General features: G+C 55.7%; 1 protein-coding gene across 1 annotated transcript in view; it reads left to right on the forward strand.

Annotated features, from left to right (window-relative positions):
* The window catches only part of LOC136581743 (protein kinase C delta type-like), a 36,567-nt gene extending 18,526 nt beyond the window's left edge, over positions 1–18,041 (forward strand). The window contains exons 2-6 of the mRNA XM_066582366.1: positions 15,238–15,518; positions 16,289–16,582; positions 16,775–16,918; positions 17,046–17,144; positions 17,856–18,041. Coding sequence (XP_066438463.1) covers positions 15,238–15,518; positions 16,289–16,582; positions 16,775–16,918; positions 17,046–17,144; positions 17,856–18,041 — 1,004 coding nt within the window. The remainder of the gene's footprint in view (positions 1–15,237; positions 15,519–16,288; positions 16,583–16,774; positions 16,919–17,045; positions 17,145–17,855) is intronic.
* The last annotated feature ends 900 nt before the right edge of the window (positions 18,042–18,941 follow it).

Consider the following 18,941-nt stretch of genomic DNA (forward strand, 5'->3'; position numbering starts at 1 on the left):
TGGGGCAGATAGGGGCAGATAGGGGCAGATAGGGGCAGATAGGGGCAGATAGGGGCAGATAGGGCAGATAGGGGCAGATAGGGGCAGATAGGGGCAGATAGGGGCAGATAGGGGCAGATAGGGGCAGATAGGGGCAGATAGGGGCAGATAGGGGCAGATAGGGGCAGATAGGGGCAGATAGGGGCAGATAGGGGCAGATAGGGGCAGATAGGGGCAGATAGGGGCAGATAGGGGCAGATAGGGGCAGATAGGGGCAGATAGGGGCAGATAGGGGCAGATAGGGGCAGATAGGGGCAGATAGGGGCAGATAGGGGCAGATAGGGGCAGATAGGGGCAGATAGGGGCAGATAGGGGCAGATAGGGGCAGATAGGGGCAGATAGGGGCAGATAGGGGCAGATAGGGGCAGATAGGGGCAGATAGGGGCAGATAGGGGCAGATAGGGGCAGATAGGGGCAGATAGGGGCAGATAGGGGCAGATAGGGGCAGATAGGGGCAGATAGGGGCAGATAGGGGCAGATAGGGGCAGATAGGGGCAGATAGGGGCAGATAGGGGCAGATAGGGGCAGATAGGGGCAGATAGGGGCAGATAGGGCAGATAGGGGCAGATAGGGCAGATAGGGGCAGATAGGGGCAGATAGGGGCAGATAGGGGCAGATAGGGGCAGATAGGGGCAGATAGGGGCAGATAGGGGCAGATAGGGGCAGATAGGGGCAGATAGGGGCAGATAGGGGCAGATAGGGGCAGATAGGGGCAGATAGGGCAGATAGGGGCAGATAGGGGCAGATAGGGGCAGATAGGGGCAGATAGGGGCAGATAGGGGCAGATAGGGGCAGATAGGGGCAGATAGGGGCAGATAGGGGCAGATAGGGGCAGATAGGGGCAGATAGGGGCAGATAGGGGCAGATAGGGGCAGATAGGGGCAGATAGGGGCAGATAGGGGCAGATAGGGGCAGATAGGGGCAGATAGGGGCAGATAGGGCAGATAGGGGCAGATAGGGGCAGATAGGGGCAGATAGGGGCAGATAGGGGCAGATAGGGGCAGATAGGGGCAGATAGGGGCAGATAGGGGCAGATAGGGGCAGATAGGGGCAGATAGGGGCAGATAGGGGCAGATAGGGGCAGATAGGGGCAGATAGGGGCAGATAGGGGCAGATAGGGGCAGATAGGGCAGATAGGGGCAGATAGGGGCAGATAGGGGCAGATAGGGGCAGATAGGGGCAGATAGGGGCAGATAGGGGCAGATAGGGGCAGATAGGGGCAGATAGGGGCAGATAGGGCAGATAGGGGCAGATAGGGCAGATAGGGCAGATAGGGCAGATAGGGGCAGATAGGGGCAGATAGGGGCAGATAGGGGCAGATAGGGGCAGATAGGGGCAGATAGGGGCAGATAGGGGCAGATAGGGGCAGATAGGGGCAGATAGGGGCAGATAGGGGCAGATAGGGGCAGATAGGGGCAGATAGGGGCAGATAGGGGCAGATAGGGGCAGATAGGGGCAGATAGGGGCAGATAGGGCAGATAGGGGCAGATAGGGGCAGATAGGGGCAGATAGGGGCAGATAGGGGCAGATAGGGGCAGATAGGGGCAGATAGGGGCAGATAGGGGCAGATAGGGGCAGATAGGGGCAGATAGGGGCAGATAGGGGCAGATAGGGGCAGATAGGGGCAGATAGGGGCAGATAGGGGCAGATAGGGGCAGATAGGGGCAGATAGGGGCAGATAGGGCAGATAGGGGCAGATAGGGGCAGATAGGGGCAGATAGGGGCAGATAGGGCAGATAGGGGCAGATAGGGGCAGATAGGGGCAGATAGGGGCAGATAGGGGCAGATAGGGGCAGATAGGGGCAGATAGGGGCAGATAGGGGCAGATAGGGGCAGATAGGGGCAGATAGGGGCAGATAGGGGCAGATAGGGGCAGATAGGGGCAGATAGGGGCAGATAGGGGCAGATAGGGCAGATAGGGGCAGATAGGGGCAGATAGGGGCAGATAGGGGCAGATAGGGGCAGATAGGGGCAGATAGGGGCAGATAGGGGCAGATAGGGGCAGATAGGGGCAGATAGGGGCAGATAGGGGCAGATAGGGGCAGATAGGGGCAGATAGGGGCAGATAGGGGCAGATAGGGGCAGATAGGGGCAGATAGGGGCAGATAGGGGCAGATAGGGGCAGATAGGGGCAGATAGGGGCAGATAGGGGCAGATAGGGGCAGATAGGGGCAGATAGGGGCAGATAGGGGCAGATAGGGGCAGATAGGGGCAGATAGGGGCAGATAGGGGCAGATAGGGGCAGATAGGGGCAGATAGGGGCAGATAGGGGCAGATAGGGGCAGATAGGGGCAGATAGGGGCAGATAGGGGCAGATAGGGGCAGATAGGGGCAGATAGGGGCAGATAGGGGCAGATAGGGGCAGATAGGGGCAGATAGGGGCAGATAGGGGCAGATAGGGGCAGATAGGGGCAGATAGGGGCAGATAGGGGCAGATAGGGGCAGATAGGGGCAGATAGGGGCAGATAGGGGCAGATAGGGGCAGATAGGGCAGATAGGGGCAGATAGGGGCAGATAGGGGCAGATAGGGGCAGATAGGGGCAGATAGGGGCAGATAGGGGCAGATAGGGGCAGATAGGGGCAGATAGGGGCAGATAGGGGCAGATAGGGGCAGATAGGGGCAGATAGGGGCAGATAGGGGCAGATAGGGGCAGATAGGGCAGATAGGGGCAGATAGGGGCAGATAGGGGCAGATAGGGGCAGATAGGGGCAGATAGGGGCAGATAGGGGCAGATAGGGGCAGATAGGGGCAGATAGGGGCAGATAGGGGCAGATAGGGGCAGATAGGGGCAGATAGGGGCAGATAGGGGCAGATAGGGGCAGATAGGGGCAGATAGGGGCAGATAGGGGCAGATAGGGGCAGATAGGGGCAGATAGGGGCAGATAGGGGCAGATAGGGGCAGATAGGGGCAGATAGGGGCAGATAGGGGCAGATAGGGGCAGATAGGGCAGATAGGGGCAGATAGGGGCAGATAGGGGCAGATAGGGGCAGATAGGGGCAGATAGGGGCAGATAGGGGCAGATAGGGCAGATAGGGGCAGATAGGGGCAGATAGGGGCAGATAGGGGCAGATAGGGGCAGATAGGGGCAGATAGGGGCAGATAGGGGCAGATAGGGGCAGATAGGGGCAGATAGGGGCAGATAGGGGCAGATAGGGGCAGATAGGGGCAGATAGGGGCAGATAGGGGCAGATAGGGGCAGATAGGGGCAGATAGGGGCAGATAGGGGCAGATAGGGGCAGATAGGGGCAGATAGGGGCAGATAGGGGCAGATAGGGGCAGATAGGGCAGATAGGGGCAGATAGGGGCAGATAGGGGCAGATAGGGGCAGATAGGGGCAGATAGGGGCAGATAGGGGCAGATAGGGGCAGATAGGGGCAGATAGGGCAGATAGGGGCAGATAGGGGCAGATAGGGGCAGATAGGGGCAGATAGGGGCAGATAGGGGCAGATAGGGGCAGATAGGGGCAGATAGGGGCAGATAGGGGCAGATAGGGCAGATAGGGGCAGATAGGGGCAGATAGGGGCAGATAGGGCAGATAGGGGCAGATAGGGGCAGATAGGGGCAGATAGGGGCAGATAGGGGCAGATAGGGGCAGATAGGGGCAGATAGGGGCAGATAGGGGCAGATAGGGGCAGATAGGGGCAGATAGGGGCAGATAGGGGCAGATAGGGGCAGATAGGGGCAGATAGGGGCAGATAGGGGCAGATAGGGGCAGATAGGGGCAGATAGGGGCAGATAGGGGCAGATAGGGGCAGATAGGGGCAGATAGGGGCAGATAGGGGCAGATAGGGGCAGATAGGGGCAGATAGGGGCAGATAGGGGCAGATAGGGGCAGATAGGGGCAGATAGGGGCAGATAGGGGCAGATAGGGGCAGATAGGGGCAGATAGGGGCAGATAGGGGCAGATAGGGGCAGATAGGGGCAGATAGGGGCAGATAGGGGCAGATAGGGGCAGATAGGGGCAGATAGGGGCAGATAGGGGCAGATAGGGGCAGATAGGGGCAGATAGGGCAGATAGGGGCAGATAGGGGCAGATAGGGGCAGATAGGGGCAGATAGGGGCAGATAGGGGCAGATAGGGGCAGATAGGGGCAGATAGGGGCAGATAGGGGCAGATAGGGGCAGATAGGGGCAGATAGGGGCAGATAGGGGCAGATAGGGGCAGATAGGGCAGATAGGGGCAGATAGGGGCAGATAGGGGCAGATAGGGGCAGATAGGGGCAGATAGGGGCAGATAGGGGCAGATAGGGGCAGATAGGGGCAGATAGGGGCAGATAGGGGCAGATAGGGGCAGATAGGGGCAGATAGGGGCAGATAGGGGCAGATAGGGGCAGATAGGGGCAGATAGGGGCAGATAGGGGCAGATAGGGGCAGATAGGGGCAGATAGGGGCAGATAGGGGCAGATAGGGGCAGATAGGGGCAGATAGGGGCAGATAGGGGCAGATAGGGGCAGATAGGGGCAGATAGGGGCAGATAGGGGCAGATAGGGCAGATAGGGGCAGATAGGGGCAGATAGGGGCAGATAGGGGCAGATAGGGCAGATAGGGGCAGATAGGGGCAGATAGGGGCAGATAGGGGCAGATAGGGGCAGATAGGGGCAGATAGGGGCAGATAGGGGCAGATAGGGGCAGATAGGGGCAGATAGGGGCAGATAGGGGCAGATAGGGGCAGATAGGGGCAGATAGGGGCAGATAGGGGCAGATAGGGGCAGATAGGGGCAGATAGGGGCAGATAGGGCAGATAGGGGCAGATAGGGGCAGATAGGGGCAGATAGGGGCAGATAGGGGCAGATAGGGCAGATAGGGGCAGATAGGGGCAGATAGGGGCAGATAGGGGCAGATAGGGGCAGATAGGGGCAGATAGGGGCAGATAGGGGCAGATAGGGGCAGATAGGGGCAGATAGGGGCAGATAGGGGCAGATAGGGGCAGATAGGGGCAGATAGGGGCAGATAGGGGCAGATAGGGGCAGATAGGGGCAGATAGGGGCAGATAGGGGCAGATAGGGGCAGATAGGGGCAGATAGGGGCAGATAGGGGCAGATAGGGGCAGATAGGGGCAGATAGGGGCAGATAGGGGCAGATAGGGGCAGATAGGGGCAGATAGGGGCAGATAGGGGCAGATAGGGGCAGATAGGGGCAGATAGGGGCAGATAGGGGCAGATAGGGGCAGATAGGGGCAGATAGGGGCAGATAGGGGCAGATAGGGGCAGATAGGGGCAGATAGGGGCAGATAGGGGCAGATAGGGGCAGATAGGGGCAGATAGGGGCAGATAGGGGCAGATAGGGCAGATAGGGGCAGATAGGGGCAGATAGGGGCAGATAGGGGCAGATAGGGGCAGATAGGGGCAGATAGGGGCAGATAGGGGCAGATAGGGGCAGATAGGGGCAGATAGGGGCAGATAGGGGCAGATAGGGGCAGATAGGGGCAGATAGGGGCAGATAGGGGCAGATAGGGGCAGATAGGGGCAGATAGGGGCAGATAGGGGCAGATAGGGGCAGATAGGGGCAGATAGGGGCAGATAGGGGCAGATAGGGGCAGATAGGGGCAGATAGGGGCAGATAGGGGCAGATAGGGGCAGATAGGGGCAGATAGGGGCAGATAGGGGCAGATAGGGGCAGATAGGGGCAGATAGGGGCAGATAGGGGCAGATAGGGGCAGATAGGGGCAGATAGGGGCAGATAGGGGCAGATAGGGGCAGATAGGGGCAGATAGGGGCAGATAGGGGCAGATAGGGGCAGATAGGGGCAGATAGGGGCAGATAGGGGCAGATAGGGGCAGATAGGGGCAGATAGGGGCAGATAGGGGCAGATAGGGGCAGATAGGGGCAGATAGGGGCAGATAGGGGCAGATAGGGGCAGATAGGGGCAGATAGGGGCAGATAGGGGCAGATAGGGGCAGATAGGGGCAGATAGGGGCAGATAGGGGCAGATAGGGGCAGATAGGGGCAGATAGGGGCAGATAGGGGCAGATAGGGGCAGATAGGGGCAGATAGGGGCAGATAGGGGCAGATAGGGGCAGATAGGGGCAGATAGGGGCAGATAGGGGCAGATAGGGGCAGATAGGGGCAGATAGGGGCAGATAGGGGCAGATAGGGGCAGATAGGGGCAGATAGGGGCAGATAGGGGCAGATAGGGGCAGATAGGGGCAGATAGGGGCAGATAGGGGCAGATAGGGGCAGATAGGGGCAGATAGGGGCAGATAGGGGCAGATAGGGGCAGATAGGGGCAGATAGGGGCAGATAGGGGCAGATAGGGGCAGATAGGGGCAGATAGGGGCAGATAGGGGCAGATAGGGGCAGATAGGGGCAGATAGGGGCAGATAGGGGCAGATAGGGGCAGATAGGGGCAGATAGGGGCAGATAGGGGCAGATAGGGGCAGATAGGGGCAGATAGGGGCAGATAGGGGCAGATAGGGGCAGATAGGGGCAGATAGGGGCAGATAGGGGCAGATAGGGGCAGATAGGGGCAGATAGGGGCAGATAGGGGCAGATAGGGGCAGATAGGGGCAGATAGGGGCAGATAGGGGCAGATAGGGGCAGATAGGGGCAGATAGGGGCAGATAGGGGCAGATAGGGGCAGATAGGGGCAGATAGGGGCAGATAGGGGCAGATAGGGGCAGATAGGGGCAGATAGGGGCAGATAGGGGCAGATAGGGGCAGATAGGGGCAGATAGGGGCAGATAGGGGCAGATAGGGGCAGATAGGGGCAGATAGGGGCAGATAGGGGCAGATAGGGGCAGATAGGGGCAGATAGGGGCAGATAGGGGCAGATAGGGGCAGATAGGGGCAGATAGGGGCAGATAGGGGCAGATAGGGGCAGATAGGGGCAGATAGGGGCAGATAGGGGCAGATAGGGGCAGATAGGGGCAGATAGGGGCAGATAGGGGCAGATAGGGGCAGATAGGGGCAGATAGGGGCAGATAGGGGCAGATAGGGGCAGATAGGGGCAGATAGGGGCAGATAGGGGCAGATAGGGGCAGATAGGGGCAGATAGGGGCAGATAGGGGCAGATAGGGGCAGATAGGGGCAGATAGGGGCAGATAGGGGCAGATAGGGGCAGATAGGGGCAGATAGGGGCAGATAGGGGCAGATAGGGGCAGATAGGGGCAGATAGGGGCAGATAGGGGCAGATAGGGGCAGATAGGGGCAGATAGGGGCAGATAGGGGCAGATAGGGGCAGATAGGGGCAGATAGGGGCAGATAGGGGCAGATAGGGGCAGATAGGGGCAGATAGGGGCAGATAGGGGCAGATAGGGGCAGATAGGGGCAGATAGGGGCAGATAGGGGCAGATAGGGGCAGATAGGGGCAGATAGGGGCAGATAGGGGCAGATAGGGGCAGATAGGGGCAGATAGGGGCAGATAGGGGCAGATAGGGGCAGATAGGGGCAGATAGGGGCAGATAGGGGCAGATAGGGGCAGATAGGGGCAGATAGGGGCAGATAGGGGCAGATAGGGGCAGATAGGGGCAGATAGGGGCAGATAGGGGCAGATAGGGGCAGATAGGGGCAGATAGGGGCAGATAGGGGCAGATAGGGGCAGATAGGGGCAGATAGGGGCAGATAGGGGCAGATAGGGGCAGATAGGGGCAGATAGGGGCAGATAGGGGCAGATAGGGGCAGATAGGGGCAGATAGGGGCAGATAGGGGCAGATAGGGGCAGATAGGGGCAGATAGGGGCAGATAGGGGCAGATAGGGGCAGATAGGGGCAGATAGGGGCAGATAGGGGCAGATAGGGGCAGATAGGGGCAGATAGGGGCAGATAGGGGCAGATAGGGGCAGATAGGGGCAGATAGGGGCAGATAGGGGCAGATAGGGGCAGATAGGGGCAGATAGGGGCAGATAGGGGCAGATAGGGGCAGATAGGGGCAGATAGGGGCAGATAGGGGCAGATAGGGGCAGATAGGGGCAGATAGGGGCAGATAGGGGCAGATAGGGGCAGATAGGGGCAGATAGGGGCAGATAGGGGCAGATAGGGGCAGATAGGGGCAGATAGGGGCAGATAGGGGCAGATAGGGGCAGATAGGGGCAGATAGGGGCAGATAGGGGCAGATAGGGGCAGATAGGGGCAGATAGGGGCAGATAGGGGCAGATAGGGGCAGATAGGGGCAGATAGGGGCAGATAGGGGCAGATAGGGGCAGATAGGGGCAGATAGGGGCAGATAGGGGCAGATAGGGGCAGATAGGGGCAGATAGGGGCAGATAGGGGCAGATAGGGGCAGATAGGGGCAGATAGGGGCAGATAGGGGCAGATAGGGGCAGATAGGGGCAGATAGGGGCAGATAGGGGCAGATAGGGGCAGATAGGGGCAGATAGGGGCAGATAGGGGCAGATAGGGGCAGATAGGGGCAGATAGGGGCAGATAGGGGCAGATAGGGGCAGATAGGGGCAGATAGGGGCAGATAGGGGCAGATAGGGGCAGATAGGGGCAGATAGGGGCAGATAGGGGCAGATAGGGGCAGATAGGGGCAGATAGGGGCAGATAGGGGCAGATAGGGGCAGATAGGGGCAGATAGGGGCAGATAGGGGCAGATAGGGGCAGATAGGGGCAGATAGGGGCAGATAGGGGCAGATAGGGGCAGATAGGGGCAGATAGGGGCAGATAGGGGCAGATAGGGGCAGATAGGGGCAGATAGGGGCAGATAGGGGCAGATAGGGGCAGATAGGGGCAGATAGGGGCAGATAGGGGCAGATAGGGGCAGATAGGGGCAGATAGGGGCAGATAGGGGCAGATAGGGGCAGATAGGGGCAGATAGGGGCAGATAGGGGCAGATAGGGGCAGATAGGGGCAGATAGGGGCAGATAGGGGCAGATAGGGGCAGATAGGGGCAGATAGGGGCAGATAGGGGCAGATAGGGGCAGATAGGGGCAGATAGGGGCAGATAGGGGCAGATAGGGGCAGATAGGGGCAGATAGGGGCAGATAGGGGCAGATAGGGGCAGATAGGGGCAGATAGGGGCAGATAGGGGCAGATAGGGGCAGATAGGGGCAGATAGGGGCAGATAGGGGCAGATAGGGGCAGATAGGGGCAGATAGGGGCAGATAGGGGCAGATAGGGGCAGATAGGGGCAGATAGGGGCAGATAGGGGCAGATAGGGGCAGATAGGGGCAGATAGGGGCAGATAGGGGCAGATAGGGGCAGATAGGGGCAGATAGGGGCAGATAGGGGCAGATAGGGGCAGATAGGGGCAGATAGGGGCAGATAGGGGCAGATAGGGGCAGATAGGGGCAGATAGGGGCAGATAGGGGCAGATAGGGGCAGATAGGGGCAGATAGGGGCAGATAGGGGCAGATAGGGGCAGATAGGGGCAGATAGGGGCAGATAGGGGCAGATAGGGGCAGATAGGGGCAGATAGGGGCAGATAGGGGCAGATAGGGGCAGATAGGGGCAGATAGGGGCAGATAGGGGCAGATAGGGGCAGATAGGGGCAGATAGGGGCAGATAGGGGCAGATAGGGGCAGATAGGGGCAGATAGGGGCAGATAGGGGCAGATAGGGGCAGATAGGGGCAGATAGGGGCAGATAGGGGCAGATAGGGGCAGATAGGGGCAGATAGGGGCAGATAGGGGCAGATAGGGGCAGATAGGGGCAGATAGGGGCAGATAGGGGCAGATAGGGGCAGATAGGGGCAGATAGGGGCAGATAGGGGCAGATAGGGGCAGATAGGGGCAGATAGGGGCAGATAGGGGCAGATAGGGGCAGATAGGGGCAGATAGGGGCAGATAGGGGCAGATAGGGGCAGATAGGGGCAGATAGGGGCAGATAGGGGCAGATAGGGGCAGATAGGGGCAGATAGGGGCAGATAGGGGCAGATAGGGGCAGATAGGGGCAGATAGGGGCAGATAGGGGCAGATAGGGGCAGATAGGGGCAGATAGGGGCAGATAGGGGCAGATAGGGGCAGATAGGGGCAGATAGGGGCAGATAGGGGCAGATAGGGGCAGATAGGGGCAGATAGGGGCAGATAGGGGCAGATAGGGGCAGATAGGGGCAGATAGGGGCAGATAGGGGCAGATAGGGGCAGATAGGGGCAGATAGGGGCAGATAGGGGCAGATAGGGGCAGATAGGGGCAGATAGGGGCAGATAGGGGCAGATAGGGGCAGATAGGGGCAGATAGGGGCAGATAGGGGCAGATAGGGGCAGATAGGGGCAGATAGGGGCAGATAGGGGCAGATAGGGGCAGATAGGGGCAGATAGGGGCAGATAGGGGCAGATAGGGGCAGATAGGGGCAGATAGGGGCAGATAGGGGCAGATAGGGGCAGATAGGGGCAGATAGGGGCAGATAGGGGCAGATAGGGGCAGATAGGGGCAGATAGGGGCAGATAGGGGCAGATAGGGGCAGATAGGGGCAGATAGGGGCAGATAGGGGCAGATAGGGGCAGATAGGGGCAGATAGGGGCAGATAGGGGCAGATAGGGGCAGATAGGGGCAGATAGGGGCAGATAGGGGCAGATAGGGGCAGATAGGGGCAGATAGGGGCAGATAGGGGCAGATAGGGGCAGATAGGGGCAGATAGGGGCAGATAGGGGCAGATAGGGGCAGATAGGGGCAGATAGGGGCAGATAGGGGCAGATAGGGGCAGATAGGGGCAGATAGGGGCAGATAGGGGCAGATAGGGGCAGATAGGGGCAGATAGGGGCAGATAGGGGCAGATAGGGGCAGATAGGGGCAGATAGGGGCAGATAGGGGCAGATAGGGGCAGATAGGGGCAGATAGGGGCAGATAGGGGCAGATAGGGGCAGATAGGGGCAGATAGGGGCAGATAGGGGCAGATAGGGGCAGATAGGGGCAGATAGGGGCAGATAGGGGCAGATAGGGGCAGATAGGGGCAGATAGGGGCAGATAGGGGCAGATAGGGGCAGATAGGGGCAGATAGGGGCAGATAGGGGCAGATAGGGGCAGATAGGGGCAGATAGGGGCAGATAGGGGCAGATAGGGGCAGATAGGGGCAGATAGGGGCAGATAGGGGCAGATAGGGGCAGATAGGGGCAGATAGGGGCAGATAGGGGCAGATAGGGGCAGATAGGGGCAGATAGGGGCAGATAGGGGCAGATAGGGGCAGATAGGGGCAGATAGGGGCAGATAGGGGCAGATAGGGGCAGATAGGGGCAGATAGGGGCAGATAGGGGCAGATAGGGGCAGATAGGGGCAGATAGGGGCAGATAGGGGCAGATAGGGGCAGATAGGGGCAGATAGGGGCAGATAGGGGCAGATAGGGGCAGATAGGGGCAGATAGGGGCAGATAGGGGCAGATAGGGGCAGATAGGGGCAGATAGGGGCAGATAGGGGCAGATAGGGGCAGATAGGGGCAGATAGGGGCAGATAGGGGCAGATAGGGGCAGATAGGGGCAGATAGGGGCAGATAGGGGCAGATAGGGGCAGATAGGGGCAGATAGGGGCAGATAGGGGCAGATAGGGGCAGATAGGGGCAGATAGGGGCAGATAGGGGCAGATAGGGGCAGATAGGGGCAGATAGGGGCAGATAGGGGCAGATAGGGGCAGATAGGGGCAGATAGGGGCAGATAGGGGCAGATAGGGGCAGATAGGGGCAGATAGGGGCAGATAGGGGCAGATAGGGGCAGATAGGGGCAGATAGGGGCAGATAGGGGCAGATAGGGGCAGATAGGGGCAGATAGGGGCAGATAGGGGCAGATAGGGGCAGATAGGGGCAGATAGGGGCAGATAGGGGCAGATAGGGGCAGATAGGGGCAGATAGGGGCAGATAGGGGCAGATAGGGGCAGATAGGGGCAGATAGGGGCAGATAGGGGCAGATAGGGGCAGATAGGGGCAGATAGGGGCAGATAGGGGCAGATAGGGGCAGATAGGGGCAGATAGGGGCAGATAGGGGCAGATAGGGGCAGATAGGGGCAGATAGGGGCAGATAGGGGCAGATAGGGGCAGATAGGGGCAGATAGGGGCAGATAGGGGCAGATAGGGGCAGATAGGGGCAGATAGGGGCAGATAGGGGCAGATAGGGGCAGATAGGGGCAGATAGGGGCAGATAGGGGCAGATAGGGGCAGATAGGGGCAGATAGGGGCAGATAGGGGCAGATAGGGGCAGATAGGGGCAGATAGGGGCAGATAGGGGCAGATAGGGGCAGATAGGGGCAGATAGGGGCAGATAGGGGCAGATAGGGGCAGATAGGGGCAGATAGGGGCAGATAGGGGCAGATAGGGGCAGATAGGGGCAGATAGGGGCAGATAGGGGCAGATAGGGGCAGATAGGGGCAGATAGGGGCAGATAGGGGCAGATAGGGGCAGATAGGGGCAGATAGGGGCAGATAGGGGCAGATAGGGGCAGATAGGGGCAGATAGGGGCAGATAGGGGCAGATAGGGGCAGATAGGGGCAGATAGGGGCAGATAGGGGCAGATAGGGGCAGATAGGGGCAGATAGGGGCAGATAGGGGCAGATAGGGGCAGATAGGGGCAGATAGGGGCAGATAGGGGCAGATAGGGGCAGATAGGGGCAGATAGGGGCAGATAGGGGCAGATAGGGGCAGATAGGGGCAGATAGGGGCAGATAGGGGCAGATAGGGGCAGATAGGGGCAGATAGGGGCAGATAGGGGCAGATAGGGGCAGATAGGGGCAGATAGGGGCAGATAGGGGCAGATAGGGGCAGATAGGGGCAGATAGGGGCAGATAGGGGCAGATAGGGGCAGATAGGGGCAGATAGGGGCAGATAGGGGCAGATAGGGGCAGATAGGGGCAGATAGGGGCAGATAGGGGCAGATAGGGGCAGATAGGGGCAGATAGGGGCAGATAGGGGCAGATAGGGGCAGATAGGGGCAGATAGGGGCAGATAGGGGCAGATAGGGGCAGATAGGGGCAGATAGGGGCAGATAGGGGCAGATAGGGGCAGATAGGGGCAGATAGGGGCAGATAGGGGCAGATAGGGGCAGATAGGGGCAGATAGGGGCAGATAGGGGCAGATAGGGGCAGATAGGGGCAGATAGGGGCAGATAGGGGCAGATAGGGGCAGATAGGGGCAGATAGGGGCAGATAGGGGCAGATAGGGGCAGATAGGGGCAGATAGGGGCAGATAGGGGCAGATAGGGGCAGATAGGGGCAGATAGGGGCAGATAGGGGCAGATAGGGGCAGATAGGGGCAGATAGGGGCAGATAGGGGCAGATAGGGGCAGATAGGGGCAGATAGGGGCAGATAGGGGCAGATAGGGGCAGATAGGGGCAGATAGGGGCAGATAGGGGCAGATAGGGGCAGATAGGGGCAGATAGGGGCAGATAGGGGCAGATAGGGGCAGATAGGGACAGATAGGGACAGATAGGGACAGATAGGGACAGATAGGGACAGATAGGGACAGATAGGGACAGATAGGGACAGATAGGGACAGATAGGGACAGATAGGGACAGATAGGGACAGATAGGGACAGATAGGGACAGATAGGGACAGATAGGGACAGATAGGGACAGATAGGGACAGATAGGGACAGATAGGGACAGATAGGGACAGACTTACCCCGACGCTGCAACTCCACATTCAGCAGGAAGCAGGGGGCAGCACATGATCATTGTGCCCTGCCGGCCCATGTGATTTCCTCCCTCCTCCTCCTCCCCCCTGCTCTGCCGGGCTACACTTGGGCTGGCCGTTCTGCATGCAGCCTGATTGGAATCATGCTGCACACAAAACGGCCACCCATTAATGCACTGAATGTGCATGCAGGTATGGCGTAGGGCAGCCTCTGGGCCCCCTGAGCGCAGAGGCCGGGTCACCATGGCGACCCCAGCAACCCGTGACGCCACGCCTATGCGCTCAATGCAGCTGTGGGGTCACTACAGTGTTAAATTAACAATAACGCCTTCCCTTACATGGGGGTGCGCTTCAATCAGCTTTATGTATACACACATTATTCTTCTCTTCTCATTTGGATATGAGGGTCACCAGTGACTGCTGAATATTGTTATTAGGCTGTCCAACCAGCGCAGGGTTTTTATAATTGACTTTTCTTATCCAGTAGTAATAGTGACTTCTATAGTGGCTTCAGTAGTAATAGTGACCTCAGTAGTAAGTGTCCCCCATATTAGCCCCAGTAGTAACAGTAACCTCCACAGTGGCACCAGTAGCAATAGTGACCCCTGTATTAGCCCCAGTTGCAATAATGTCCCCTATATTAGATGTCTAAAACCAAAAACTTTATTGAGATACTATTAAAAACCAGGGCACTTGAACACACATAATCCACGTCAGACCAAGTAGATACTGGAATGAACGTGAAAGTGATTGACTGACAAAAATACAGAATTAATTTGGAACCCAAGACCAGGATACCACATTTACACAACTAGACAGGAATCCCTGAAGGCCGATTGTGGCCAAGAGGATCAGCGATCCTGAATAAGGATGTTTATGGATAGGAAAAAATATGCAACAACTTGGACTTCTAAGGGTACACTATGATATAAATGTGTTATCAGATAGCCCAAGGAAAAAGGGAGAAAAGGGATTCTGCATGAAGAACACTGGTTACAGCGTCCGCAGGGATTGATCTGCATTAAGTTTCAGTTTCTTTCCATAATGCAACCAGTGTAGCTGGTTTTCCACAGTATACCACATCCGTTAGGGCTCCCCACAGGTAGACATTAGGGGGGGGTTACATCAGGGGAACAGAGAGGGAATTCAACAGCACCTCTCCATCCTATCCAGCATTTTGGCAGACCATCATGGAGATATTCTATCACGGCTCGGTTGGTAGTGTGGTGGTGCGCCATCTTGTTAGACGCAAAAAATTAGGTTCTGCTCCATCTTTCTGTGTTTTGCGTAGCAAATGCCCCTCATAGAAGTCTAAAGTCATAGGTGCGCAAATATGCCAGGGGAATGCGTAAAACACTGCGCAAAACTGCTAAAAAACACATCTGGACTTCATTAGGATAAATAGCCTTTTAATCCATGGAAGGGGGTGTCACGTGACCTGGCCCCGTGTGCACAAAAAGTACAGTACTAGGCATGACTGCAAATCAACCTCAACAACCTTGTTATGTGCAAATACGTTGCATTGGAGAGAGCTTTTGCGTATATGCTCATGTGAAGCGGCCCTTAAGGTAGTATTTACTGCTTCTGTATGTATATTCGAAAATATCTACACCACATATACATTACACATGTACATTATTCCCATCAGTGTGAATAATGTGCAGCAGATATTACAAACATCATCACTTCTACTATTCTGCTCCCTGTTAGGAGGACCCAGCGGTGTTTGGCCAACTGGCTCAGGAAGCACCACCTCTACGACCATCCGAGAGAGACTGCGGTTCCAACATGTACTCGGCCGGGGAGCCTACGGGGAAGTCGTGCTGGCAGAGGACACCGCTACCTGCCAGCAATTCGCAGTGAATGTCATCAGGAAGAAAGCCCTGCTAGCGGAAGTGGAGATGGCGGATGTGATGGTGGAGCACCGTGTTCTGCAGCTTACGATTGGGAGTCCCTTCCTCGTCCATGCAGAATTCGCATTTCAGACCAAGGTATAGTTGTTATCGCACATCTGCAAACTCCACCGCTATGTGCCCCGTAGATGTGGGCTTTGTAATATAACGTCATACTAACCAACCTCCTTATATGTGTTAAGGACCGCTAGGTCACATTAACCTTTCAAGTCTTGGGTTCCAAATCAATTCGTATCCGCTGCAGCACGGAAGCCAAGAACCACACAAGAGTCGGTTTCTAGTTCTCCTCAGATACGGAGAGAGAGCCACGGCAAGTATATAGCTCACTCTGCTTAAGGCGTACATACTCTGAGCGTTTATTGACTGAGTATAGTTCTAAATACAGGAAAGGAATACGTCATCATTAGTCATGGGGTTAATTTCATTGGGTTAGAAAAAACATCAAGAATTGTGCTGTGTTCATAATCAGCGCAGTGAGAATAAATATGTGAAATGTCCTTCAAATGATTACTCCTCCCGGACGTTATCCCGTCCTCCCTTGGAGTTTGGACGATCGCAGCGTCTTATCAGCACGATTTGCTCTTTTCCCATAGCTCAGGAGTGGGGGAGTCTCTTCTGATAGCGACTGTACCAGGCAAATGTTCTCGGATGAATAGAAAAAAAACAAATCATTAGACATTGCACGGAATGCCATGCTCTGCAAGTTATTTCTGCTTTAATTATTGTTTCACTACACACAAGCTTATTTACATCTTATAATGCTCCATTTTGTATCTAGCGGCCATTTTGAGACAGATTCTTCTATTGTATGGACCTGTACCTTCTCATATGTCTCTTCTACATTACAGACGCACGTTCTACTCGGACTGGAGTATCTGAGCTGCGGGGACCTTGACCAACTCCTGCAGTCGAAGGGACGGCTCGATGTCAACAGCACCAGATTCTACGCTGCAGAGATGGTGTGCGGCATCCAGCACCTCCACGCCAAGGGGATCATCCACAGAGATCTGAAGCCCGAGAACATCCTGGTGGCTGAGACGGGCCATGTGAAGATCACAGATTTCGGTCTTGCCTTGGAGAACATGCACGGAGACCGAACGGCCACCGATCATGCTGGGACCGAAGGCTATATTGCTCCTGAGGTGAGAGGAATAGACTCTTTATACTATTTTTTGCCATAAGTGTATTAATGTTCTTGGGTCATGGATCCTGGAGACAGCAGTCCAGGGATGGTATAGAGGACTGCGGTCTCAGCGCTCGCCTAGTGCAGTGCCCAGATCCCATGTAATGATGTAAAACTTATTTCCCAACTTACTGTTTACTGTTTATGGCAGATGGACGCCGGAGAGGAATACAACGCCGCCGTCGATTGGTTTTCATTTGGAGTCATCATGAATAAAATGATTACTGGCGAGCGTGAGTATAAACCAAAACTCTTTAATGAGTCCACCTCCGGAGCGAAGAACATCATCTTACAGGTAAGAGTGTTACTTTTATTTCTTTGAGTTCTAATGTTGTAAGAATAATTTGTGATGCTTTTATTGCCTTTTCTAGTCAGATTCTTGTAATTATAGTCAGTAATAACAGTGACATTTCTCATTTCAGCTCCTCAAAAAGAACCCGGCCAAGCGTCTCGGAGTCAACAGAAACATCCGAAAGCACCTGTTCTTCCAGCTGATCGACTGGGACTCTGGAATCCTTAAGGCCTCATGTCCACGGGGAAAATCAGATCCGCTGCGGATTTGTAACGCGGATTTGGGCTGTGGATGCTGTGCGGATGCACTGTAATTGTCTTTTATTTTTCATGCGGGAGATCAATTGAGCTATGTGCTCTATGAGCTCCCACACGCGTCATCCGCACTAAAATGGAGCATGTCCATTTTTTTTCATGCTCCAGAAATTTTTTAATTACCATCCGCGGGTATTTATCTACCCGCGGGTGGTCAATGCATTCCTATGGGGCGCGGATCCGCGTGCGGGAAAAACGCTGCGGATTTTAATTCTTATTTTCTCCGTGGACATGAGGCCTTAGAGTGCCCCCACCGCACATCCCTGAGGTAAGTAAATGAGCAGAATTGTACTAGATCCTGGATGGTGAGGGACTCCCTCCCTGATCTACTACTGATTGCCTATCTAGAGGATGGACCATCAATAGTTCACAACTGGAAAACCCCAAACTTTAAATATTGATGACTTATTCTTAGGATAGGTCATCAATATTAGAACAGTGAAAAGTGAGCGCTGCAGCATTTTCCTTGTATATCAGGCACAGCGTCATATATCGTTTAGTGGTTATGCCTGGTATTGCAGCTCAATCCCACTGATTCGAATGCAGTCAGCAAACAGGTCCGTAGTTTGTCTTACATGGGAAAACCCTTCTCACCATAATCAGAATAGTATTTTCTTTTCTTGCAGTCATCTAAACCTCAACATCTTCAGCCATTCCACCTGGACGCCGTGGAAGCAGCAGAGGCCAAGGACTTCCGCCCATCAGCTAAAGACCAGGCCATGTTCAGAGGGTTTTCATTCTCCAACTTGAAGACCCTCTTGGACTCCGGCTTTACAACCACCAGAGCGAGCAGTCCTCCTGAGCCCCCATGAGTACATCAGGAGAAAAGACACAGTGGGACCCCTTAGGAGTGTGCCAGCAGTACCACCCAGCTGGCGGTAAGTACCGGCGCCACAACATCTGCGCCATGTAGAATCATAGACATGTGCACTATACTAAAGACCTTAAAAATACCGTTTTTTTCTTACCAGTAGATGGATTTCCCCGAACCAATGACAGCAGCAGCTGATGCTGCTGCCATGGGTGAAGGGGAAACACATTGGTGCGCGATGGCCGGCTATTAAGGGGTGGAAGGAGGCCGGATTTTTTTTTTCTAGTTAATGACATCATAGCACATGTCTATGATTATTTCACATTTACTGGTAATTGCATTTCCTCCCGTCCATCACAGTATTGTAATGAGCGATGGGGAAATGAGGTGAGTGATGGCCGGCTATTAAGGGGTGGAGGAGGCCGGATTTTTATTTTTATTTTTTTAAACATTCTGGCAACATACACTGTACATGTTTGGCAGTTGTGTGCAGGGTTTGTATGGAGTGGGCTCGGGAGCGGAGCCTGCTCCATATATTGAGGGTGTCAGCTGTCTATAACATCTCACACCCAGCCACAACAACCCTGATTGGAGATAACTCTAATCGCTGTTAACTATTTAATTCTGACCGTCATTTAAATGGTCCAATCGACATTTACATTGCCTGAATGCCCCTCCCCTCCCAGTAATAAGATTGCAGCATTCCATTTGGATGTCTTATTGTTTAAGTGATCAAATGCTCACAAGTTTAAGTCTCCTTAGGAGCCTAAAAAAAGATCCAAAATCAGTTGAAAAAGTTTTTTTTAAATACTAAATATTAAAAGTTTTTAAAAAACCCTTTATAATATTAATTTAAAAAAACTATTTTTAGTATTGCCACACCTATAAAAGTCTGATCTAT

This window comes from Eleutherodactylus coqui, chromosome 11 (genome assembly GCF_035609145.1).
Source record: "Eleutherodactylus coqui strain aEleCoq1 chromosome 11, aEleCoq1.hap1, whole genome shotgun sequence".
Lineage (NCBI taxonomy): Eukaryota > Metazoa > Chordata > Amphibia > Anura > Eleutherodactylidae > Eleutherodactylus > Eleutherodactylus coqui.